Source organism: Protomyctophum bolini, assembly GCF_963924005.1.
Source record: "Protomyctophum bolini genome assembly, chromosome: 5".
In the NCBI taxonomy this organism is placed as follows: Eukaryota; Metazoa; Chordata; class Actinopteri; order Myctophiformes; family Myctophidae; genus Protomyctophum; species Protomyctophum bolini.
Window position 1 is genome coordinate 27,329,816 of NC_137866.1, and position 27,788 is coordinate 27,357,603.

Here is a 27,788-nt window from a genome sequence, read left to right on the forward strand (position 1 = left end):
CAAGTTGGTTTAGATTGTGTACTATGTGTATGATGGTCTGTAATGTAATGGTCTTATAAATGTTGACTGGAATGAGATTGAACGGATCGACGGTGAATGGTTGTCAATATTGTCATTGTCATGAGAGTTTTAATAAGTGTGCAGCCCTCCACTTTCCTTTATTGACATAATTGGTATGAAATATGAGAGGGAAAGTGCTCTGTAAATGGATATGTGGGCATCCAAATATAGTAGAACTATTTTTACAATGAGAGTTTAACTCTAACTGACCAATATCAGCGAAAAAGACCAACAAATCCAGGTTACACACATTTGTAATATACATGAAATGTGAATTATATATTTTTTTGTCTTTTAGAATTGTACTTAAAATACGTTTTTCCGATGACGCTTATAATAACAATTGTAACTTTTCTAAGGAAACTGTGTAAATTTTTCACCACCAGACCAAATCAATGCTGTTACATATGGCTCGTCGTCTCAGCTTGTCTGTTGTTGTGTTATTAAGACTACTACGTATATGGTATGGAATCAAACTTCAGTTTAATGTATAGCCACATTTACCTTTTGGGGTTTACAGGGTGATTCCAATAATTTAACATAAATCATCAATTCATAATAGTCACAACTGCATGATAAGGATATTGACATCTTATCCTGTGTTTTGTAGTCATCTAATGTCTAATATCTGTCATAGTGTCAAACTGGTTATCCTGTTTGATGATGGAACATCTTGAGTTGATAGCACCTTGTACCACAGAGAAGAGGTAGCCGACATGACATGTTGACTAAGTTTGTTCTGTGTTATTTACTACTGAAATGTTGTTTGATTATTATGATTTTGCTTTAATCTAATGATGATGTTGTCTTTCAACTAACAATACCAGGTAGTTGTGCACATCTGGTGAATGTGCCAATAAATCGCACTTAAGGGAGCTACAGTTTGTGGACCTTCTTTGATGTTTTACTAGGCCGATGCTCCTTGATGCCCACCGGGAAAGCATGCCCCTCCCATACCCGTTGTACCTGCTTGTCTTTGTCCCTTTTAAGCCCATATATGGAGTGCTGTGTCAGCCAGGCCCATGCCCAAATATACTCAGTAGGCTACAGTATATGACATCATGTTGAGTAGCCTACTCCATAATATATGGGGACTTGCAATCTGGGAACCGTTTGGCAAAACAAAGGAAAAACAGCGTCCTCTTTTGTGAGTTTTTGATTGATTGATTGAAATATGTATTAACAGTTTGTAGAATTACAGTACATTTTAAGCACAAACTCAATACAGAGACTGTTAACTGTGAGTGGATGACCCAATTAAGCATTACACTTGTTTACAACAGGGTCCACATTGTTCAATTCATCATAGTCTCGAGAGACTATGGGACTTATATAATATTTTTTAACAGCCAACCCCATCAATGTCTCACATGGCACATGATCAATCCCTGGGTCCTCAGCGATATGCAAGGTGCATTGTAGGTAGGCCTACCATGGAATTGCATGTCTGTTTCCGTCACTCCTGCTAAACTGTTTCTTGTGACTTTTTTTTTTTTTTTATATTGCAATTTGCTGAATATACTACTGACAATAGCACGTTTTGTTGTTTTCACAAACCTATCTAAATTAGGTCCAATAAAGGCCTCTATTACTCACGTATAAATATAATAGTAATAATGATGTAATAGAGATGGGGGACAGTCAGGGCTTTATTTTGGAAATTGAGGGCCTATATTCCCTGTTTTTGGCATCTCGAGAAGGGGGATGCCGGGGGCTGGTTGAAACAAAACCTGGCAACCCGGGCTACCGGGTCCGTATTGAGAAGATGGTGGACTTGTCGACAACAACGTGCTCCGAACTCCGTCCTAAACACTTCGACAAAGACTTACCCTCTCAGCCTGGAACTAGGTATAGATTACCCGGGGACATCTATAGATAATAGACGGCGACACCCACGTCGTGGGAAGACGTTTAAGTCCTCTCGTGACAACTCCAAAATTCCAAGACGGAAGCAAGCGACAGGACTGACTGTCTGAGAGAGAGAAAGAAGAAATATTGTTGAAGAAGAGGTGGAAACGTGGTGGTGTGTTGGTTGGTTGGCTCGCTTTTGCAATAAAGCTGACTACTGTCGTCGTGTGGTGAAGACAGTGTAAACACAAAGTGTGTGGGTGGTGGTGGGTGTGAAGTTTTGGAAGGTTTTTCAGCTGTCGACCCGTCCCGTCGCCTGTTGCTCCTCCATTCGCACCAACTGTCAAACTTGCTGCTGATAACAACAAGCTAGCATATAGCTGTGGTGTGTACTGTACTCCACTAGCTTGTTGTTGTGTGACTTTGGGGTAAGAAGAACTACGTTCGTGTCTCGGTCTCCAGAATCATGCCACGGAGTAAGAAGGGGAAACGTGGCTCCACTAAGCCGGGTAAGTGTGACGTTATGGCTGTGTGACCGTGGTTCATAATCCCCCTGACACTGACAACATTCACAACAATGGCTCAGCGTCGCGACGACTTCTTAAAGTTCTATAAACGTGACCGTTACAGAAGGACACTGTTTATTACGCGCCACACCTAACCGCACGACTGCCTGTTGTAGCTCACCGGCCGGCTTTTTCCATCATGCCAAATTTGAAATTTCATATGATTTCATATCATAATATGATATGAAATGCCATATGGCAGCAAAGATTAAGTATCGGCTCATGTACTAGTTAGGTCAGTTTAGCTTCCCTATAAGTACCCTGCTTTGTTTTGTATTTACTAGCTTTGGAAGTTTTGAATGTATGGCAATATTTGTAGTGTAAAAACATGCAAAGTAAATCCTCAGTGTTGATTCGTTTAAGTTTAACCTAGCCTCGGATCAAGAGACTTATTGATCGAGTCTGACTTTCACTTTAGGCTATGACGCTATGCGCATGTCAAAATCGATACAAATGCAGACTATGATAGTCACTCTTGATCCCAGGCTAAATTTAACCCCGAGTGGGAGTGTAGGCTACCGACACGTACACTACACGTATTTACATTATACCTTAACAATTTATTTACTTTGTGTAATAACTTTGCTACATGATCGCAACTTGAAGATATTTGGAGAGAGATATGCAACATACTTGTAATCGTGACTATAGTTCATCATAGATAGATCATGCAGGAGAGAAGAGCTTAACTTGCAGAAATGGGCCACATGTTAACCGCAGAGGTGCGTGCTATTTTTAGCAGGAGTGGCCTATTCTGTCACTGAAAGGAGATGCATGTGAGCTGGGTAAAAAATGAAAATCGTGTACTATAGCAGGGCCCGGTCCCAAAATGTGAATAAGTATAGAGACCTTTTAAATTTCCTGTTAGTTTACATCTGTATTTGATGCAATCATATCGCTAGCCTAGTATATAGGTGATGGAGAGACTGGTCACCCGCCAATGGTGCCAACTGAACTGCCAGTCATGCATGTGCCTGGCTGATCGTTCGGAGCCGCCTCCACGCGGTATGGGATGACGTAGCCGGGGGAGCACACAAGACAGTTATCACGTGTAGCGCCTACATGATTTACTCACTCGGATGCCTGACATTGGGAGGCAACTTCACAGTATGAGAGGGAGAGACAGGCCGGTTGGTTAGTGCTATCAAGTCGTGACTCAAATGCTTGCTTAGTTTCTACAGTAGAACATGTGTACAGTACATGTATAATTTATAAACTTATGGCTTATTTTTCATTTGTTGTATGGCTAGTAAATGTATGGTGCAATTAGCACTGCAACCATAAAAGTATTTGAAATGGAATTATTGGTTAAGTCGAGCTCATACCTGTACTGATGCTTTCTTCTCTCCTTCATGGCCACCCACCCCATTAATCGCATCCATTTAATTTCAACCATCCTTTTTTATCCATTCATTCCCATTCCCCATCCATTCATCCCCCCATATATGCTTCCATCGTTCTTTTCGCACACTCCTTCCTTAATCCATCCATCCATCCATCCATCTAAACGTCCATTCATGAATTCCTCACTCCACCACTCCATCCATCCCTGCGTCCCTTCACCCAACCACCTTCCGTTGTTCCCTCCCTGCGTCCGTCCTCTTCTAGGCTCGCTACGGCAGGAGGTTCTTCAGCTGCAGCTGTCGGCTAAAGCTCCGTTGAAAGGTACCCCCCCCATCCAATCCTTGGCCCTGCTCCACCTTTCCAGGCACAACTTGACTTGTGCTCAGAACTCCACTGTGCACAACAAGCTTTGATATCCCTGCACGTGCCACACCGGCCTCCACATGAAGAAGAGACAAATGCTTTACTATGATATATTTGGCTCCCATGCAGCACAACCAGTAGACCTGATCATATCAGTTGCTTAGGCTAACCCCACTTTGTTGCATGATGAACAGCGGCAAGCCTAGTCCACCACTTAGTAGTTTTAATAATTTTACAAGTTTGATCCCTTTCTTGAACATTACTGTGTTCCTTCCAAATGTAGCTGTAAGAACTGCATTTTACTTGCTGGATTCCTCCTTTTCAGCATTGCTGGCTTCGCCTGCATGCTTCCCCCCCCCCTTTATTTACCCAGGGTAGTAGCTCATTTGTGCTCATTTTCAGCAACGCCCTGCACGTAGAAACACACACACACACACACACACACACACACACACACACACACACACACACACACACACACACACACACACACACACACATTAAAACCTGGGAGCTGACCAATACAACCACTGTCTTTGTCTTATACTGTTGGCCACTAAGCAGCTCCACTGGAGCAGTTGGGGGTTCAGTGCCTTGCTCAAGGGCACTTCAGCAGTGTTGGGTGAGTGATGACCAATCACTTCCCGACCCAGATCTTTCCTCTCCGTCCGGGGAATCAAACCGGCAACCTTTCGGCAACAAGGGTGCTCCTCTAACCCATAGGCCACCGCTTTACCAAAAGAATAACTATAACTTTATCTTGTATAGTTAACAGCTCTTGCATGGCATACAACACGGCTAATGTAGCCCATTATGCCAACCTGAACTGTATTCATTGATTGAACTCTTTTACTCTTCCATCCTAGTGAATTTGGTTATGGTTACTTAAACCAGGTTCAGAGTCAGTCAGACTACACAACTTTGTTGTCTTTCACAATGGTCGCCATGTCAGATTATGCGACAGTGGCCACACTAGTATGACACACCAATCAATCCTCATTTATGCACGAAATTAAGGAAGCGGATCAGGAAATGTTGTCATTGAATCATTCATGGCACATATCATCGTGCTGAATTTGTGTCTGAATCAGCCATTAATTAGGCCCATTACCGACTCGCCCACGCTGGCACATGTCATCTTTTGGTACAAGAACACTCAGTATTCAGTACTGTCAGTCATGAAGCCCCTGGGCTACATGCCCAGCACCAAGAAAGCACATCAAACCCCACCATGTTCAACATTTAACTGCAACATTTGAAGGTTGAACTCCCTTTCTGGCTGAATACTTAACCTGACTGACTTTTGGAATCCTAGTATCCTCACATGCAAAGCATGACATACTGTCAGCTCCTTTTCTTTGGATATGGACCAGTAGTTCTTCTAATTCTAATGCTTGCCGACTTCTATATGGGGTAGAGTGGCCGAATGGTAACCCAGTGACCTGTCAAGGTTGCCAGTTCGAACCCGGGCTCCCCCAGAGTTAGTGTCGAAGTGTCCTTGAGCAAGACAATGAACCCTAAATTGCTCCTGATGTGCTGGTTGGTGCCTTGCATGGTTTCCGCCGCCATCGGTGTATGATTGGGTGAATGCACAATCTCTGTAAAGCGCCTTGGATAAAGGTGCTATATAAATGCACCATTTATATGACAAATGTTGGCTTGCTCTCAGCTTTCTTTATTATCTCACACACCACACCAATTCCTCCTTTATTTTCTATGCCTTACATTATTAATTGGTCATGTGTCATTACATGGACTTTAATGTAATGACGCATTTTCTCTACTATGTGCAGTATTCTGTTTATCCCTTTGCTGCAGATTTCACTTTGGTTACAATGCATATTAATTTGAGCAATACTTCAATGAAGGAGGGTCATTCTTCTTGTGTGTGAACTCCCTACCTTGAACCTTCCTCATCCTTGCAGCTAATTTCATCTGCAAATGGCTGCCATGACCTGGTTCTATTTGATCACTGTCCATCATGTCCTGCAGTGCTGCTGTCATCTTGATCATTTGAATACAATAGTATGATCTTATCTTCCTTGCATTATTGCTCTGGCTGACATTGAAAATGGCATTCATCTAGTAGTCATTACTTTAATGTAAGCTTACTTTTTACATATCACTGGCACAGTCTCTCTGTTTCTCTCTTCTTTTGTGCCACTGGGTCCTGGGCCTGCCATCTCATTGTTTCATCCATTTGTGTTACACTGATTCACTCATTTGCTATGTATTGTTAGTTATGATGTTATCTCCGCCAGGCCGAAGGCATGGCAGAGACTATGTCCCCCCCCCCCCCTGTCCAGTGTGTGTCCGTCTATGAACAGCTAATCTTCGGCGTCGTTGCACTGACTGGCTTGAAACAGTGTGCACAAACACGAACCGCTATCCCCTCCTATGTCCACCTTGTAAACGCAAACATTGTTTTCCCACCACCAACAATTGCAATGTGACCAAACAACGTATATGGAAACCATAGTTACATGATGGAAACTTAAGCCAATAAAAAAGTTTCCCCTGCTCGCCTCGCTGCCTGCCTCACCCTCCCACACGCACGCACATAACTTGCAAGTAACTGTCACTGTGTGTTACTTGTTAGTTGTAGGCCTATATTAAATTATTAAACTCTTTTTTCTATATAGGCTACAACAAGATATATTAGTGAACGAAAACCTGAACCTGTGAAACACAAATAGCTCACATATGTCATTGGAATGAGTTTGGACGTGCACAGCCCTTGACAACCGCACATGGCACACGCTGCTGTTTTGCAAATAGCTGCATCTCCTCCTCCCCCTCCTGTCCAGTCTGTCTCCGTCACTGTGATCCGTGACACCGTGACCATGCATGTTTATGACAGTCTATATTAGATTGCCTCGCTGCAGTGGCTGGGCTGGGCTGGGCTGTCAATGAATGCGCAGCCTAAACCTTATGTGGTACTGGTGGTGGTGGGCTGGCTGGGTTACCTATAGATGCGGATGCGGTCCCCGCACTTACTGTATGCTGTCTCGGCACATTTGGCATTCGAGCTGTTGGGTTTATCCTTAAACGAGGACGAGACGACAAGATTGCACATACTGTAACTCCAGAAAGACATGGGCCAGCTGTAGATTACTGTACCCGTTGGGAGACTTGACTGATCCAGCTGCAGCAGTCTCCCTCCAATGCCTCTCCATGTCATGAAACTTTAGGCAGCGCAAATCCTCGCATGTATGCCTATTGCCTATGCACATATGCAAAACACTGTTTAAATGGCTTAAGCATCTTAACTTGCATAAATTGATAAATGAGGGCCATTGTCTCTATAGTCATGTCAACACTTATTGGATAAGATTAGCTTCCAAAGTTAAAATATTTGAAAACCGCAAAAAAGTATTTATTAAATATAGTGTATAATATCATTAAATATTCAAATGTGTTTTGACACAGAATCAAATGTTTTATGGTCATGATTCACCAGGAACCTGCATTGCTTTGTCCCAGGCTTAAAATAATTAATACATCATTTCAGAAATCTCTATGGGGAAAAATGAATGGGCGATGCACTACCCATGATTTGTCAGTCACTGAAGCAATTCCTCACAGAATGGCTCCTTGATCTGTACAATAAGCTGTGTAAAGATAGTGTGATGTATTGGAAGTCTTTGACACGTGAGAGGTGACGTGTTCGGGGGCACGCACTCACTTTATGAAGTGCAATTTGTGTGTATTAGTGTTAATGTGAGGACATGAGACTTTGTACTTTGTGGGGGTGTGTTTGTGTGTGCATGCTGGTCAGAGACTGTCCTGTAACCAAGAGGTCATCAGTGTTGTTTTTTAGTTTTAGTCGTAGTCTCTTGAATAGTTTTCATTTAGTTTTAGTCACATTTTAGTCACCTGGAATGTTTTAGTGTTAGTCTGGTTTTAGTCGACTAAATTTCGTGAGATTTTAGTCCACTAAATCTACAGTTGATTTAGTCGACTAAAAGGAATTTTGGGGGGCCTTGATGCCGTCGTAATGGCTGATTTTACACTCACAAGATCTACAAGCTCACAACGCGCGACGTGTTGTGTGCTTGTAGATCTGCTATTTTCGTCATGTAACCAAGTGTAAAATGACTTACCGGTATACTGGATCTCTTGTCCACTAGTCCCTTCCTAACATTTTAGTCTAGTTTTTATCTGTTGACGAAATTGTCAATACATTTAGTCTTAGTTTTAGTCATCATAATTCATAACTTAGTTTTCATTTAGTTTCCATTTAGTTTCGCCAGTGGAAAAAGGTAGTCGACGAACATTTTTCGTCTTGGTTTTAGTCGACAAAAACAACACTGGAGGTTATAGGTTTGATTTCAGGAGCCATCATGTCAGAAAGTGAGAAAGACACAATGCTTTAGTTTATTATAGTCCGGCAGCCGAGGTGGACGCCCGGGTGGGAAATTTAGTATTATGTAGTCTTTTTATTGGCCTAAAATATTGTCTATATTATATACATACATTCATGAATCCACTTGCTGACCGGCTGTCAGTATTGGGCAGCCACTGCATTACAATGCTGAAAATACTTTGACTGCTGTGTCAACATTATGTATTTTAGCAGAATATAAGCACATTTTGCAATATAATTATTATAATAATTAGTGACTAGTATGTACTATGTAGTAAACCAAAATAGTAGGGGCACCGTTTAGTCGACTTGACTATTTACTGTACTACAGTGTAACGTTAGTTGGGACTTCTACCCCACCACCTCTCTCTGAGCCATAACTGTGATCTGAACGGGGTTTTCCATCAGTTCCATTCCCTCTGAAAGCTGCAGAGCAGAGCCCCTCTCAGCCCCTTCTAAACCACTACCAGTCTGGTATCCCATAACCTTCTCTGCATCCAACAGCAGTCATGCTGCATGCTCAGCATTTACTCTCTGAGAAAGGGATGTTTTACAAGCAGCACTTACATCATACAGGACCGATGTGATGTGTGTGTGTGTGTGTGTGTGTGTGTGTGTGTGTGTAATGAGACTTTCCACTGATATACAATCTCAACATGTCGTAAGAAGTAACTTTGGCTCAGCCATGTTCATGCAAACCCATTCGCTAGCTACGTCACAAGGTTAAATCCAGTTCATGACTGTACTGACTGTATGGCATTGTGTCATCTGTTGCTAGTTTGCTACCCCACCTTCTTTTCTCACTCCTTTACTCCTTGTCTAATAGAAATGGGAAACCCTGGCCTGGGCCATGGCTCAGTGGTCCAGGCACCTTGGCTGGTAATCCAGTCTGGCAGTGTGCCGCGGGTTCGACTCCCGATCCCGACGGCCTTTACTGCATGTCTTCCCCCCATCTCTCTCCCCATTTCCTGTCAGCCTACTGTCTGTCCCTCCATAACAAATATAAAATAAAGGCAAAAGCCACCAAAAAAAACATATTCAGACTACTAGGCTACAGCTAGCTGCAATCAAGTCAGAATTTTAGCCCACTCTGCACACAGCTCAGGTTTTTAATTGCTAATGGAATTTATTCAATTACTTTACCTTGGCTCAGTTGATATTTCCTTAATCTACAGCCCTGGGCCCAGCCTTCATCGATCCAGGAAAACTTGAGTTGTATTGACAGCGAGGCTGAGTTAGGGGTGTGGCATTTGAGTTATAGATTGTGAACAATTAAAATGTCTCTGAAAATCAGATCTACACTTGGCACTGGCAGTGTAGCAACAATAGATGACAAGTTGACAACACAAACGGCAAGACATGAGACATGATCCCTAAAATCAAGACACGGACACGGAATTTGTGTTATTTTTTCTTACCATCGCCCACTGCCTGCAGGCTGATGTATCCTCTCAAATGAGCTTGCAGTTAGTTACATAATACAATTACAGTAGAGTAGCACTGTCCCTGTAGGAAAGATTACAGAATTTAATGGATAAAAAATCTCCATAACGGCCGCTACATTGTCTGTATAGGCAATAGGCATTTCAATTATCCCTTTATTCAAATACACTTTGAAAGGAGTTCAACAAAGCGTTCTTTGAATAGGCTGAGAAAGTTACTTATAGCATGGAGTAGGTTTTGCTGTAAGTTACGTAGCGACTTTGAAGGCTTGAATACCTGAATTGCAAGTAACCCAGTAGCAATCTACCCCTGTACCGTGCACAGTATTTACACTGCATTTCAATCTACCCTGTACAGTGCACAGTATTTACACTGCATTTCAATCTACCCTGTACTGTGCACAGTATTTACACTGCATTTCAATCTACCCTGTACCGTGCACAGTATTTACACTGCATTTCAATCTACCCTGTACAGTGCACAGTATTTACACTGCATTTCAATCTACCCTGTACCGTGCACAGTATTTACACTGCATTTCAATCTACCCTGTACCGTGCACAGTATTTACACTGCATTTCAATCTACCCCTGTACCGTGCACAGTATTTACACTGCATTTCAATCTACCCCTGTACCGTGCACAGTATTTACACTGCATTTCAATCTACCCTGTACAGTGCACAGTATTTACACTGCATTTCAATCTACCCTGTACAGTGCACAGTATTTACACTGCATTTCAATCTACCCTGTACAGTGCACAGTATTTAAACTGCATTTCAATCTACCCTGTACCGTGCACAGTATTTGCACTGCATTTCAATCTACCCCTGTACAGTGCACAGTATTTACACTGCATTTCAATCTACCCCTGTACAGTGCACAGTATTTACACTGCATTTCAATCTACCCTGTACCGTGCACAGTATTTGCACTGCATTTCAATCTACCCTGTACAGTGCACAGTATTTACACTGCATTTCAATCTACCCCTGTACCGTGCACAGTATTTACACTGCATTTCAATCTACCCTGTACAGTGCACAGTATTTACACTGCATTTCAATCTACCCCTGTACAGTGCACAGTATTTACACTGCATTTCAATCTACCCCTGTACCGTGCACAGTATTTACACTGCATTTCAATCTACCCCTGTACCGTGCACAGTATTTACACTGCATTTCAATCTACCCCTGTACCGTGCACAGTATTTACACTGCATTTCCCACTTCCACTGTTGCAAAAATCACTGAACTTTGGTTCACCCTGGCAGGACCTTGTTGACCTTCCAAAACACGCTCACACAAAATGAATGCCTATTCTGCACACACAATTACACAAACATACAGAGTGAATGGCTATCTCTCTCTCTCACCCTCACACGCACGTGTGCGTGCGTGTGTGCGTGCGCACACACACACACACACACACACACACGTGCCCACAATGAATGCCCCTTCTGGACATACACAACCTGAATAAATGAATGGTCTCGCTAGTCTTCAGTAATCCCAGCAACAGTAGAAAGCCCTTAGCCAGCAGGAACACCACAGCTTGTCAGTTAGCTTAGCCTGCCTAGCTCTTGTTGTAGCTTATGTATACTATGTCCATGTCCACCCCCAGCATTGCAAACCTGTACATGCGTAAGCTCCCAAAATAGACATAGACTCACATGTGCATTTGCATACATAAACACTGTACTACTGTAACGAATTCAGAAATACTTAAATAGCTTACATTTTAAATGTGCTTTTTAGAGCTGTCTGGAACTCCGGATACCAATACATGGATCGGAAATGTGTCCGACTGTCGACTGATACTCCTTATTTGGTCGTATCTACCTTTAAATATTTTATGTCTTTATGAATAGCGACTTGCTTTGTGGGACGTAATAGCCGTTCACATGAGCTCTGCCCAGTTCTTTGGACACGACAAACTGCTCCCAGTTTGTCCCTCGTGTATGTGTGTATGTTTACATTTCTATAAAGAGTGCTCTGCTGGTGTAGAGTTACTGACAGAACCAAACAGCTGAACAGTACAGTGAGACTAGTCACCTTCCTTCACCCTGATTACACACGGCTTCCTGGGAAATGGCACTGGGACATTTTGGTTGTGGTTGGTAAAGTCCTTTAATTTGACAGGTGGATAACCAACTGCATTTGTTCATAAAGATCAATTTGGTTGAAAAATGATGAAAGGCTGTCGGCTAGAATTGGCGGTACTCTGCTTTGCTACCTCCTCAATGAGATGAGGTCACAACTTCGATGTTCTAAGTTACAGGGTGCAAGGTGCATATGTAAATTCGCTATGATAATCAGTCAGTTTAGATACTCGTTAACCAACATTGCATTTAAATCTCGTAACGAATCGTTAACATTAATACAGTGAGTTTGTGATTAATTCCTCCATTACTTTTAGATTGCAATGTTCAGATGCTTGGATAAACCGTTGTTTCGCTCAGGACGCCCAGCCAGGTTTGGGCTTTAGGCCACAACCCCATTGTCGAGTAACAATGCTCTCTAGCCAGCCACTTAAACCTCTATGTTGTGAATTTCTCGCGGCCACTGCACTGTGCCAGATAATGAAAACTGGTTTTAGTCCTTATATACGTTTTTGGTGCTATGAGACAGTCTCCTCTGGGAGAAATTTTATCTCCTTGTCTGTTATCTTGACCATGGACCTCATTGTGTCCTGTAGGAGGTAAGAATGGGGTGAAGGGAGAGTCTGGAGCCAGCGATGATGACCTGACCTCTGACGTTCTCAGCCACTACAGTAGTCCCAGTGAAACTGCATCTGTACAAGAGGAGGGAACAGGTGGTTACTGCACACACACTGCATACATACAGTACAGTACATGCATACATTACTTGACACACTAATATTGAACCGATTTAATGCTGATACGGAATGCTATAACTTTGAATATTAAAGGCCCTATGCAGGTTGACACTAGTGTCTCAGAGGCACTTGCCCATCGGGCAAGTACAGGTCATGTTCTACTTGCCCGAAAAGTACATAAAATGTATGTTAAATCCAATCGATAACTGCCGAGTGCTGAGTGACAGTCACTTTGCAAATCCTTTTGATCAAAGTTTCTTTATTAAAATGTTCAAGTCACATATGATATGAGTCAAATAAAGATAACATACAAAAGTATTGAGTGTTTTTGTCTCTGCTGCCTATGACATGAAATTAAACTTTAAAGGCGGGGGGTGGTGTTCTCCGACATCAATTCTACCACAAAAGCCTGACATTTGAACACTGGTGGTTTTCCTTTGTAGTCTGACCATGGCCGCCTTGTGTTTTCACTGTGTTCCAGGGGGAGGAGAGCCAGTGGACGAGCAGACTGCCCAGGAGGAGACCGAAGACAAACTCAAGCAGTGCATTGAAGACCTGATGGATAAGAGGTGCATCTTAGCCTAATCTAATCAGCTGTAGACCGTAGTCCAGCTGCGTCGTGGACGTGTGGTATTGCATTAGGAGGCTCAGGAATGAAGTCTTGTGGTTGATATTATAGTAGATTAAACATACATTGTGTAACCGTGGCCAGCAACGCTTTAGTTATGAGCTGTGACTAACGCTTGTTCGATCAAAAAAAACGCAGTCTGGATAAAGAATCAAAGATGAATGGATTTAACATTTTCAGTTAACATCATTTTTTCACTCCCGGTTCATTTCCTGTTTATCGATCGAAGAGCGTGATCTGACCGAATCAATAAAACCCCCATAAAGTTGTCCTTGGCAGTCAGGTCCACTGGGATAAAATCCTTTGCAGTAATTGAGTTTAAAAGAGACCACAGAATAGTGTTTTGTTTTTTATAAAAGTTTCCTAAATTTCAAATTCTTTCTCTGTCAGTGCCAAGTCTCGCCTTGTGGCCCTGGAGTCTTTGCGTCAGGTCTTCTGCTCCAGAGTGCTGTATGACTTCTTGATAGAGAGACGCCTCACCATCAGCGACTGCCTAGAGAGAAGCCTCAAGAAAGGTGAGAGATGCGGGAGAGACAGCTGTATTTGTTTGCTTTGGAACGAAAGCAGATATGAGCACAGTCTGTACAAAACACATGGATGGTGTTAGAATGTGCACATAGTTGTGCCTTCCTGCTTTCAATTCTCGTTCTATCCGTCTTCTAAAGAAGAAAAAAACACATCAACAGCCGAAATTAGCTACTGTATCATATATTATAAATGTCTTGTTTCGATTGATTGCACTTTGTTTTGTTTTACCGTGAAATGGGAACTTGAGCGTCAACAGCAAATATGTCTCTGTCTAGGGGGAGGAGAGGAGCAGGCAGCAGCAGCCACAGTGTTCTCCATGCTGTGTGTCCAGCTGGGAGGAGGAGATGAGGGGGAGGAGGGCTTTAAGATGCTCCGCCCCATCCTCAGCACCATCCTGATTGACGGCTCTGCCAGCATATCGGCACGCCAGAGTGTGAGTGGCCCGCTGTAACCCAGGTCTGAAAGTATGGTTGGATTTTGGAAGCACGCTGGGCACAATATACGCTGTAGAGGGCATTGCTGAAATTTGGCGGAAGGATCGGCGCTCAAGGATTAACGTTTTACAAATCTGTTTACATTCTCCTTGAATTAAACAAGCGTTGTGATTGGTCAAAAGAATATCGTATTCCGGGGGATATACTGTACATCTGACGGATGTTCCGGCCCGACACTTCCGGCTATGCACTCTCTGCCTTAGGTTGTGACCAGGCTTTTCTCTTCGCAGATGAGTAAGGCTGGGACTGAGGCTAGGTTGGAAGTAATTTTGGGTTCACAGATTGTTCTCGGCAACTGCATGTCTCTTTCAAACACCATGGCTCGCATTTGAGGTTCTGCATATTCGGGGCTCTCCAAGTTGATCACGTCTCAACTTTAGCCCCGTCCTTCCACCCTCATGTCGACGTTGCATTCCGTTAACTTTGAGTGGTGCAACCACTCCAAGGAACAGCAATGTCTGTGATGTTCACCTACTGTATGTGTTCACCTATGTGTTGGTTAATGAGCACCAGTTTGAGTACCAGTAGGGGCGCTGTTTGCCAGAGAGAGAGAGAGAGGGGAGTTGCACCACTCGGTTCACACAGGTGTGATTTTATCTTTGCGTATGTATTGTGTAGTACATCTTTGTGTAATGTGTCTTCAGACAGTGAAGCACTGTGGAAACTGTTGCGCACTGTTTCGTCCTTTGTTCAAGCTTGGCTACAGGAGCGGTGTTCTCAAAAACATAAGAGGAAAGCTGACGGAAAAAGACTCGCTCACTGTATAAAAATGAACGAGAACTCCTTCTTAGACCGAGACTTAAGAAAAAATCTTTTATTTTATTTTTTACATGCTCACAAAGTGCTCTGTGCTCATGGTAAAATGAAAAATAGTTTTGATCCTAGTGTAACCGGTGTAGTCTGTCCCTCTGCGTTGTGTTGAACGGACTAGACGGACCCAGAACTTCCTTTGGTGACAAGTTAACCTCCATTTATTCTGACAAGAGATAACAAATATCACGTCTCCAGTTAGTTATTTTCGTAGTATGCAACGACTCCTCTCTAAACGGAGTTAAATAAACACTGTATAAATCATTTTGCAAGTACAATTCTTATTTTGGTATACAGAGAACAACAAAGGCACCCACCTCATTCCAATACGGATATACACAAGGAAGAGGTGGAGGTGTGGCAGAGCATTTATACCGGGGCATAAGGAGGAGACTTAAAGGAGCTGTGACCACCAATGCATGCACTTTGTATTCTTATACACATGAACCATGGAGAATTAAGTCGGGTAAAAGCACTTATTTGTATCATATTTTGCGTAATTATATAACACTGTTACACTGGGACCTTCATCAGTGCTATAATGATCAGACAAACAAAACCAAGAGCTCCAAATCAGTTCAGCTCAGGTGCTGGAAGTTACATCAGATGACATCAGATGGTAGGGTGTGGACGTGTCTTCAGAGACAGTACTTAAAGGAAGACCTACCGTAGTAGGAATTTAAGGAGACAAATTTTACGACCCCTGAACCCGGAAGTAAAAGCGTAGGCTATTTTAGCAGCGACCATTTTCTAAGTCACCGGACAGTGACCCGAGGCATGAAGTTTGTGGCCGTGACCCGCAGCGCTTTAGTTGTGAGCCGTGAACATCGCCGCTGATTTTGGGCTCAGCTGGTCACATTTTGGTAGGTTCCGTCTTTCTTGTCAGGCCATTTCTCAGTTTCTGTGGTGACAGCTGTGTCCTGACTCTAATTAGACCCTATCTGGCTGCCATTATCTGTTTTAAAAACAAGCACTGTTGTTCTGTCTTCTGTGTTTAAGGGACACACACACAAACACACCTATGGTCACACCATGCTCCACTGTCCAACCACCAAGTGTTCTTACTAGCACCACTGATGTAGCTGTCCTGTGCACATAATACACAACCTAAAGTTCTGAAATGTCATATTTTTATATACACAGGTTTAATGTTTGTCTTAGTTCAATGTTTGTTTTGTGAACGCATTGACAATGAAGGGAAAATTTATGTCATGTGTCGTTTATGTCATATTGTCTCTTTATTGTTAATGGCGTTGAATGTTTGTGTTTGCACCGTTTGTTTTACATCACCATTACCTAATCAACATGAGTTAGACTTTAATATATTAGCGCCCCTCACTTCACACAGGTGTGATTGTTTTGCATTGATGTACCAGGACAAGATGAACCCTTGTCACACTTTGAAGCTGCTGCTCATGCTGGTCAGGACAACATGTTTGATGCCAAACAAATGCATTGTAATTGTATAGCTTGCCTTATTAAGAGAGGATTCTGTAGATGATGTATAGCAGATGTGTAGAAGGGCTGGGACTTCACCTAATGTTTACATAATCTGTTTGTTTTTAATGCAAAATAGTAGCAGTAATACATTATACAAATAATGGTAAATTCTCACACAAAAACACAGAAAATATAATCAGGAACAAAAAGACATTTGTGTGAAGTTGTAATAGCAAAACTGTACATGATACACCACTAAATAAAACAGATTGTTCTTCACCCATAGATACAAGTTAATGTTAGCCTCGGTCCCAGCCTTACTCGTCTGCAAAGAGAAAAGCCTGGTCACAACCTAAGGCAGAGAGTGCATAGCCGGAAGTGTTGGGCCGGAACATCCGCCAGATGTATTTCCCCCGGATACGATATTTTCCGACCAATCACAACACTTGTTTCATACACAGAATGTAAACAGATTTGTAAAGCGTCAACGTCATTTCCTTGAGCGGTACTTCCGCCAAAATCCTGCTACTTCCGCCAAATTCCAGCAATGCACTCTAAGCGTAGGGCTTGCCCAGCGTGAGTTAATGTGAATTTATACTAATTATTTGATTGTGTGTGTGTGTGTGTGTGTGTGTGTGTGTGTGTGTGTGTGTGTCAGTGTGCCAGGGCTCTGGGGATCTGCTGCTATGTCTCTGCTGCAGAAGAAGGAGAGGTGAGACAAACCTTAATGGCCTGATCAAACTAGCCCTTACTTAGCATTTAATTCTATATCGACAAGATGGTGTGTACTTACTTACTTAGTGAATGTACTATGGTATTGGTATAAGTGTATATTCATGAGTTTATTTAATACATTATGTCCTCTATACTTTGCCTTCCTGTTTCTCTCTCTTGTTTTCCTGTCTCTACACCTCTATGCACATTTATGAGGGGCGCTAGCCCCTCCTATATTCAGCTATAGTGTAGATTTTAAATGTTCATTTATTGATATTTATTTTCATCTTTTTTAGGGGCGCAAGCACCTCCTATATACATGTTTAATGTTTGTCTTTTAGTTCAATGTTTGTTTTAAAAACGCCATTGACAATGATTCAAGGGAAAAATTACGTCATCTTGTCCCTAACACAAACATTAAATGCCATTAACAATAAAGATAATTTAATGTTTGTTTTGACATCACCATTACATCACCTAATCAACATGAGTATAGACTTTAATATATTAGCGCCCCTCACTTCACACATTTTTTTGTTTTACGTCATAATGTACGAAGATAAGAGCGCCCCTCACTTCACACGGGTGTGATTTTGTAATCCCCTGCATCGCTCCCTCCATGTGTGCTATAATTTTAATAAATCTATAATTGTGCACATGCCTCTGTGACTTTCTCCTTACATGGCTCTATCTATCCCTCTCTTATCCAGGATCTGATCAAGTCAATGAGCCACCTGGAGAGCGTCTTCATGTCTTCCTACCCCAACAGAGAAGGAATACTGCCCACACCAAAACCTGGCAACCCTGGCCTTCACAGCGCTGCCCTGCAGGCCTGGGCTCTGCTGGTCACCCTGTGTCCTGCATCCAGACTGACTGTACTGTTGGACATGTGAGTTAAGACATTTACCCATTTATAGGACTGAGGCCCATTCTACAAATGTCTTCTAAATCATGACAGTTTTCTGAAAAACCTTACGTTTGTGGTTCTCGAATATTTCATGTCAAAGACCCACAGAATGATCTGTATTATGCCGAGGCGCGGACCCCCGTCTGAAAATGTGTTGTCCTGGGGCCCCCGAACCAAATATTTGAGTTAAAAAATGTCCGCTCTGAAATTCAAAGATTTGCGTCACATTTTCAGATTTTTCAAAAATAGCAGATCTACAATAGCAGATCATCATGTTATAGCTAAAGTATAACATGATGCTTAAAACACCAAAAGGGGTTCCTGTCCAGAATGGGTTAAAATCTGCAATGCGCCTGTGTCACAGTAGCTTTTAACGCATTGATTGCTGGAATCGGTTTTCTACATGGTTCGAGTCCCAACGGTCCGATGCGGGACCAGGGGGGCAGTCAGACAGATATTTTGTGAAGCCACTAAGGAAATCGGGATTTCCTGAAAGTTCATATAATGGCCTGTTGTGGCGCTGTCATTGGGCCCAAAAAACCCCATAGCCCCATAGAAGTCCATGTATTTGGGCCCAACTTCACCTAGACTGTATTACCTTAATAAACATGGTCATGAATACTTTCTGCTTCCAGTCACTAGTTTAAAGTCTCATTTCTAATAATATAATATAATAATATTCTTTTTGGAAAATTATGGTCCCATTTATTAAAAAAATATATAATAAAGTCGCGTATGTTCTGAGGGGCGTGGCTACCGTTACAGTCTATGATCGGGATTCCCCACCCACTCCCCACCCACACAATAAAAACCAACTAAGAAGAAGGGGGGAAGTCCCGCCTCGTTGTCTGGGCCAGCCAATGGCCAGCTGGGCCAAAACGGATCTAGAAAGATGGCGATTTACAATTCAAGGACTGACGGGCTTCATTTTACGTTCATGTTAGACCCTGGGAACGCTTTGTCCATATTTTTTACAGTCTATGTGCGGGACATGTTTTTATTGATTACTTTCAATCGCCTTTGTACACACCCGGACAATAGATCAAGCAGTCCCGATTCATCCCACAACACTCCGGTCACTTGATAAAAACATTTTAAGCCTCTCCCCCTCCCTTCCTGAAAACAGGACAGGAGGGGCGCATTGTGTAGAGTAATCTCCGTAAACGTAATGGCGGCGCCCATGCGAGCATACATACAACTCAGTATAGTCAACCGAATCACACTGCATAACATCCGATCGGCTTGTCTCCACCTCTCCTCATGTTTCTCCCTCCTCCCCCTCCCCTGCTTTCAGGGGCCTCCCCTCCTGTTTCTTTCAGGGGATCTTGTGTCATGTACTAGTGTCATGTTCTGGCTCCAATGGTCGGTCAGATTCATGTCTCCTTTCCTTCTGCATACTCGAACAAACAAGAAAACTATCATAGATTGTATCGTCCTTCGGCGAACTCGGCAAGGGACGGTGGGCGTTTTTTTTTATGATGTTTTTTATGAGGGGCACAGCAACACTAACCTCGCCTCACACCAGTCTTTCCGCCTCGGAGGAAAACGGCAACACCACCGTCCCTCTGCGAACTCGGCTAGCCGAGTTTGAACGATACACAGTGACAGACACGTATATAGATGGATAAATAATGACAACGCGTCTTTGCATTGTTTCATCTGCCCGTCTGCCTGATCCGTCATGATCATCATCATAAAAAATAAACAAAACCGTAACGTAGCCCCAATATGTTCCCTCAGTCCCTATGCTCATTCTGTAGCTCAAACAAAAGCCAATTACTGACGAAGGGTAGATGAGATCAATGTGTACTTTTTTCCTCGTAAAAGTAGACATTCAGGGCTTTCATTCGGTGTATAGTATGTATAGGATATTGTTTGTGTTCATTTTTATAACTGTCAACATCTGACATAAAACGGTCCCTAACTAGGCGTTCTGTTCAAGAAGAGCAAAAAGCAGGTGTTACATAAAGGTAAATATCTCCAGAATGGAAGATGGTAAAATCAAAGAATTGGAGGTTGGTTGAACGATGTCTCCCAGGGTCTCCGCCTACAGGCAGGCATGGGTGACACAAATGCGTCCAGCAATGTACACTGTCTAATAAATATGTATAAAAAGAAACTCCAAAGTAAACATGTCAATGGCAATTTTAAATGAAAATGGTGATATGGGAGAAGATGAGAAGGGAAACTGTTAGAAATCTTTGTGAAACAATGTGCCAGTAAGCTACGATTGATGAATATAAATTGCATGCTTTCCTTGATTCAGTTGATTTGAGGGAGGTTGGCCGTAACTCTATTGGGTGGGGAAATCACCAAACAAGAGGTGAGAGAGGCAATTGTCCAGCTGATTAGGGGTAAATCTCCAGGCTCTCTTGCACAAACAAATTCGTAGATCTGCTAACCTCTGTATACAATGATGGAATCAAGGAAGGCAAAATGCATTCATCCTTTTACCATAGTGTTATATCGCTTATATATAAAAAAGGGTCATTTATAATTTAGACAAAATATTTTGAGATTTTGAGATGGGGTCAGCGGCCAAATATATTTGGGGCGTCCTTGACATGGAAAAACATTGAGCGCCACTGGGTTGTTTGTAGAATCGTGTCTCTGCTCTTAATGGGTTAAGACATCCACACAGTTCGTCTTACTATATTTGTTGGGTTGTTCCGCTGATTTCTAGATTGAGTACATATAATATAATACAATATTTGTATTAAATTGCCCAACATGAAACTGTAACTTTACATTCAGTGACCATGCCCGACCTCTTTGTCTGTTACAGTCACCTCCCTAAACTGCAGGCCTGCCTGGAGAGCAGTGACGTCAACTACAGGATTGCTGTTGGAGAGACCATAGCTCTGCTAGTGGAACTGGGACGCGACATAGACAGTGTAAATACACATAGAGGTTCACATGCATGCTTGCTCATATGATGCAATTGTTAAATCAGAAATGCCATGTTATACCTGCATCACAGCAAAATATCATAATCACTTAAAGTGACAAAATAAGCCCCTTGGGCAGGTGTTGTTATTAATGTAACAGTGGTCTGTACATCATGTACTCCGTTAAGTGTAATGAGAGGGTGTGATAAAGGTAAATAATATACTGCCATGAGGTGTTGCACGGGAGTATATCATTTATTATTGAACCTGTGGAATATTTCAGTCTTGTGTGTGTGGCTACTGTATCTGTACTAATGTGGGATTACTACAAGACAGTGTTTGCCATGTTCAAATATTTCATGTGATTCTAACGTGTGTGTGTGTGTGTGTGCGTGTGTGTGTGTGTGTGTGTGTGTGTGTGTGTGTGTGTGTGTGTGTGTGTGTGTGTGTGCATGCAGGAATTTGAGGTGGCTGACAGTGAGGGTCTGTGTGAGTGTCTGAAGGGCCTGGCGACAGACGGCAACAAGCACAGAGCCAAGAACGACCGGAGGAAACAGCGCTCCATTTTCAGAGAGGTCCTGCACTACATAGAGGTAGGTAAGCACAAACACACACACGCACACAGACACACACACGCACGGTGTCTTTCAAATGTACGATACGATACAATTTATTGTCAGCTTGCACTGAAATTTGTTTTGCGTCCAAGACATACACAATACATTACAAAAGATACATTACAGGACACAAATCACAGAAGCAGACAGGAACAAGAACAATAGAACATATCCTCTTGGTTTACCGAGTTTGGTTTAAAAGCAGAACAGAGTGGTGTACAAAAGAGCCTGTTTTTCTTATATTTAGGGACTCTAAACTGCCTCATGGAGGGCAACAGTTGATATTCATCATTTATTTAAAACATGTAAGGGGTCAGAGGAGATACTCTTTGCCAGTCTAAGCATGCTCTTGGTCTGGGCTTCTTTAAATGAATGTGTGTATGAGTGTGTTTTGCATTTGAAACGCGGGATTATACCTGAGAAGTGAGACCGATGTGGTGTTTGTCATACAGTATAATGTTTTGTGTGTGTGTGTGTGTGTGTGTGTGTGTGTGTGTGTGTGTGTGTGTGTGTGTGTGTGTGTGTGTGTGTGTGTATTCTGTGTAAAATGGAAGACCAATCACACAACTGTAAACTGCTAGCTTTTAATCTAGACTCATTCAAACCCAACTAGTATAGCTGCAATCCACACAACGTTTGGTGTGTTATTTTACCAGCTCTGATTTTACCAGAATTGTACAATACAATATTACAAATGTACAATTTAGGCATTTAGCAGACGCTCTTAATCTAGAGTGATTTACATTAATTAACCAAGAACAAAACATGGTGATACATCATATACATAAAGACTAGTTATCATGAATCATACATAAACTACGAACGTAACAGTGGAATATGTCTATATAATGAAACTATGCATAGTATATATGCATAGTTTCATTATATAGATTAGTAACACAAGTGCAGTGGTTGGAGGTGGTCTCGCTGCTCCTCTGTTGAGACATTTAGACCCTGTGGTCCGATAGTGCTACTGATTGACAGAAGTATTGCATGAAAGTCAAGAGGAAACTACTCTCCTTCCCAAATGAACTCTCCATTATTGCACAACAGTAGAAATGTTGGCACTCTCGTGGAGTCTCTCTCCGGGTAGAACTCCAGGCACTGACATGAAAGTTACTGTTCTGTCCCTCCCCTCTCCAGAATGAAGATTTACTTTAGTTACTGTTCTGTCCCTCCCCTCTCCAGAATGAAGATTTACTGTTTTGTCCCTCCCCTCTCCAGAATGAAGATTTACTGTTTTGTCCCTCCCCTCTCCAGAATGAAGATTTACTGTTCTGTCCCTCCCCTCTCCAGAATGAAGATTTACTTTAGTTACTGTTCTGTCCCTCCTCTCTCCAGAATGAAGATTTACTTTAGTTACTGTTCTGTCCCTCCCCTCTCCAGAATGAAGATTTACTGTTCTGTCCCTCCCCTCTCCAGAATGAAGATTTACTGTTCTGTCCCTCCCCTCTCCAGAATGAAGATTTACTGTTCTGTCCCTCCCCTCTCCAGAATGAAGATTTACTGTTCTGTCCCTCCCCTCTCCAGAATGAAGATTTACTGTTCTGTCCCTCCCCTCTCCAGAATGAAGATTTACTGTTCTGTCCCTCCCCTCTCCAGAATGAAGATTTACTTTAGTTACTGTTCTGTCCCTCCCCTCTCCAGAATGAAGATTTTACAGTGGAGAAGATCAGGTTTGGTGTGGAGGGCGTGTACATCGACAGCTGGATAAGGAGACGAATCTATGATGCCTTCAAAGAGATCTTGGAGTCAGGAGTTAGACACCACCTGCAGGTTAGGATGTGTACATACACCCACAAACACTGCTATCCAACTTTGTAGTTGTAACTGTTTTTTGCTACTGCTGTAGTCTTGCATGTTTCTAGTTGTAATGATGGGACGAGATGTCTGACTGAATTACACTGTTCTTTTGTGCTTTTAGTTTTGGGAAAACTTAAAAAGTCTTAAAACTGACTTGATACTGAACTGATAGAAAAATACGCACATCACTTCAAGGAGGTGCTGGGTTCAAAAAGTAACATATGAAAAGAGAAGGGAACCCGCACACTCGTATGCTCCAAAAAATAACTTTTATTGACGACGTTTCGAGCCAAGGCTCTTCATCTGGTCAAACCAGTTTGACCAGATGAAGAGCCTTGGCTCGAAACGTCGTCACTCTCCATTTATCCATATTCCTGTCCATTCCCTTCCCTCTCCACCCTCCTCTGTCTAGTTCAATCCTCTATTGAGAGACATCTTTGGCTTGGGCCCTCCCCTCATCCTGGACGCAACCGTCAAAGGCACTAAGATCTCCCGCTTCGAGAAGGTGATGATAATACTTAATAATGAATAAATTCATGCAATACTTAACATTCATACAGCTGTATGAAAATCCATTTAGGACTGATTAACTGAAAATGAAAAAAGAATGTGTAAGTAATATAAATGTTTAACTGCTGCTTTTAAAAGAAGTTCCCAGTGTTCTTTCCACATTAGGAAAAACTGCCTTTTGGTATTTTGCACCCATGCACTACATGGAACACCTCACAAAAGTAGGTTCTCCAATCTCCACTTAGGCCCATTTCCCACCGGGGTTGAACCGGTTCAGTTCTTTTTTCCTGCCTAATATTGAACCAGTTCAGAGTGTTTCCACTGAAAATGAATTGGTTCAGAAGCCTAAAAATTTGTTCGGAACTGGAACCAAAAAATTGTTCCATGAAAGAACGGAACCAGTTCTGGAAGCAAATTTATTTTGGTGGAAAAGGGGCCTGTTGAGGTGCTGGTACAGCTTCAAGAGTTCGAGATGTTAATGTTTTTTTTTGTTTTTCACCTTCCAATAGCATCTATTCAACTCAGCTGCCTTCAAGGCCAGGACAAAAATTCGGAACAAAGTGAGGGACAAACGAGCTGATGTCATGTGAGAAAACACACAAAAAAACGAGAATGCAACCGAGAGTTGTGGAGGAGTGGCAAGAGAGGAAAGCAGATATCAGACAGAGCGTCGAGGAGGAGACTATCTCACGAAGCTGCCTTCGTCATTTTACTTCAAGCCAAGGCTATCAATTCATATGCGTGTTTCATTTGTACTCTTCCCCTTGAAACATCCTTCGCAAGATCCAAGATGGACGCTCTTTTCTCGCAGACCCAAGAGGTAGAATCATACATTTTGATATCCAGTGGAATCCCATGAGGGCATTATATGGTGGCCATTTTGTCTCCCTCTAAAACGCATTTGCTTTAAATCCCCATGGGACACAAAATGGTGTCAGTGACACCAGGGTACAACGAAGGCTAGGGCTCGGTATTGCTCGGTGTAAATGTGTTTTTGATGCTTTTACTATTTACGCAAAATTACATCATTCTTCAATGAGAGCTTTCTGTTGGAAATGGAAGCACTTTTTAGTACCTTCCAACTGGAATAAATCCTCTCAGGAAAAAAAAGGGAAATTTAGGAAAAGTATTTGTAGCCTTTTATTTTCATCAAGCTCGACGATGCAACCTTGTTGATGCCTTAAAATGCTATTAATTTCTACGGTGCCAATATCAATGTAATTCTTAGATAACCACCGGTATCTATCCTCTTAAAGCCAGCCCACAAATTTAGCTTCACATGGTCTGGCAAGGATCAAGAGGCATTTGCTTGATCTGTGGGTGGAGCCAATGAGCAGTTGAAAATAGACCAAAATGACTTTTGCCAGTTGGATCAACCTTTAACCAGTAAACTTTCGCGACGTAGAACCAGCTCTGGTTCTACTTCATGAAGGCTAATGAACAAGCACTGACTAGCCCTGTTAGAAAAACGTAGCCCTGAGAACCATATACTCATTATCGTCCTGAGACCCGAGCCCTCCTGTTCCCCTTCTGTCCTCTCCTCTCTTACCCTGTAATGAGAACCATATAGTCATTATCGTCCTGAGACCCGAGCCCTCCTGTTTCCCCTTCTGTCCTCTCCTCTCTTACCCTGTAATGAGAACCATATAGTCATTATCGTCCTGAGACCCGAGCCCTCCTGTTTCCCCTTCTGTCCTCTCCTCTCTTACCCTGTAATGAGAACCATATAGTCATTATCGTCCTGAGACCCGAGCCCTCCTGTTTCCCCTTCTGTCCTCTCCTCTCTTACCCTGTAATGAGAACCATATAGTCATTATCGTCCTGAGACCCGAGCCCTCCTGTTTCCCCTTCTGTCCTCTCCTCTCTTACCCTGTAATGAGAACCATATAGTCATTATCGTCCTGAGACCCGAGCCCTCCTGTTTCCCCTTCTGTCCTCTCCTCTCTTACCCTGTAATGAGAACCATATAGTCATTATCGTCCTGAGACCCGAGCCCTCCTGTTTCCCCTTCTGTCCTCTCCTCTCTTACCCTGTAATGAGAACCATATAGTCATTATCGTCCTGAGACCCGAGCCCTCCTGTTTCCCCTTCTGTCCTCTCCTCTCTTACCCTGTAATGAGAACCATATAGTCATTATCGTCCTGAGACCCGAGCCCTCCTGTTCCCCTTCTGTCCTCTCCTCTCTTGACCCCCCGAACGGCTACTTGAGCTGCCAAAATAAGAACTGACGTGTGGTGTTTTGTGTGTGTTTTATTTCTGATTTATACTGAACACCAATGGAAATAAAATTATATACATAATGAAGAAAAAGGAAAATAAATAAATATATATATATTTATATATTTTACAGTAAAATCGAAAAGCCAGTCAAATCTAGAAAAACCCCGGTTTAATTATTTTTAAATGACGGCGAACGGGAGGCCCACGGGCCAACCAGGGGCCCCCAATTGCCAGCGATGGCCAGCCCAGGCCCAGATGCAGACGGTATGTTTCACCGGGGGGACATTCAGTCTCCCTCAAGGGGGGTCCGGCCTCAGAAGGAACCGGTCACGGCCTCCCGTGGTGGGAAAGAAAAAACGCTCAGTTTTTCTCGATTTTACTGGTTTCTCGATTTTACTGTAACATATATATAAATCTAAGGGGTGGTGTTTGAATTAATATTTTTTGAAAAAAGGAAAAACGACAAACAATTTCTGGTGGTTATTTGTATGTATTTTACTTTCTAATTTATTGAAAGTGGTAGAACATTGCTATGTTGATTTTTACTTGCATTTTAAAGAAATAAAATAGCAGTTTACAGATTATTTTGGGATGGACAAAGATGACTAAAAGGAGAATTTCTATTTTGTACACGTATTTAAATGCAGGAAAACGTACAATATCTGTAATGCATGCATAACACTAGGGGCTTATTGGATGGAGACGTTGAGATGTTGATGAGTTGGGATCACATGCCATATCCGGAACCGCCTTTTTGAAACGGGTTTTTGCCATGCTCTCATGTCATGGTGTTAAAGAATGGTGTGCTAAATCAGTGGTTCCCAAACTTTTTCTCATCAGCCTGCTGACCCCTATTTGAAAATATATGCCAAGGACCCCCATAAGAGAAGATTTGTACAGCTCTAGCAATGATTTTCAGCCATTTTCATTTCAAGGGCCTGAATTAGGCTAGGGCCCCCTACAATTCTTAGTCTTTATATTACGCTTTTGTGTGTGTGCCCTACAGGCCACATTTGCATTTCCTCCTAAACCTGACATGGGAGCAACTGTTAACATTGGGAAAAAACTAGCGCTAATGTTGTTTGATTCTTATATTTTGCAATTTCAAGAGTACACTTAACGGCTGCCTACAAGGTGCAGTATGTTGTTGACTGTTTCTATTATTATTCACTCTGTAGTGCCTTTTCAAAGGTTCCTACGCAGCCCAAAACAAAGACTAAACCTCTGACTAAACTGTCAGGTGGTTCAGAATCATAACCAGGTGTGGACACTTGGACAGCTAATTGATCAAATTAAATAAAGAATATTGGAGTTTATGTTAAGCCCGTGTTTCAGAATTCAGAGTCAACTTTGTCTCATCACAAGTTTACAGGTGTAAAGGAGTGAGTGATGGAGA

At 42.4% G+C, this 27,788-nt stretch overlaps 1 protein-coding gene across 3 annotated transcripts; it reads left to right on the plus strand.

Annotated features, from left to right (window-relative positions):
• Nucleotides 1–1,833: 1,833 nt before the first annotated feature.
• Nucleotides 1,834–27,721, plus strand: ifrd2 (interferon-related developmental regulator 2). 3 transcript variants are annotated; one of them, XR_013964151.1, is made up of 14 exons: nt 1,834–2,417; nt 4,083–4,139; nt 12,693–12,809; nt 13,315–13,402; nt 13,852–13,976; nt 14,265–14,422; nt 17,392–17,445; nt 18,158–18,336; nt 21,140–21,248; nt 21,701–21,835; nt 23,507–23,635; nt 24,075–24,167; nt 24,682–26,559; nt 26,610–27,721. XR_013964151.1 is itself a non-coding variant. In XM_080764861.1 (13 exons), the coding sequence occupies exons 1-13, from the start codon at nt 2,375–2,377 to the stop codon at nt 24,760–24,762; spliced, it is 1,368 nt and encodes a 455-aa protein (XP_080620987.1). In that variant the 5' UTR covers nt 1,834–2,374; the 3' UTR covers nt 24,763–27,721. The 3 variants fall into 3 exon arrangements, 2 of the variants coding, with proteins under 2 accessions (XP_080620987.1, XP_080620988.1); XM_080764861.1 differs by having other exon boundaries at nt 24,682–27,721; XM_080764862.1 differs by lacking the exon at nt 4,083–4,139 and having other exon boundaries at nt 24,682–27,721.
• Nucleotides 27,722–27,788: the final 67 nt, after the last annotated feature.

What these genes read in the sequence shown, in the direction of transcription:
- ifrd2 (XM_080764861.1), top strand. Translation starts at nt 2,375, where the DNA reads ATGCCACGGAGTAAGAAGGGGAAACGTGGCTCCACTAAGCCGG. An exon ending in TGGGACGCGACATAGACAGT is followed by an intron (nt 21,249 to 21,700) that starts GTAAATACACAT and finishes GTGTGCATGCAG; the next exon opens with GAATTTGAGGTGGCTGACAG. An exon ending in GAGTTAGACACCACCTGCAG is followed by an intron (nt 23,636 to 24,074) that starts GTTAGGATGTGT and finishes TCCTCTGTCTAG; the next exon opens with TTCAATCCTCTATTGAGAGA.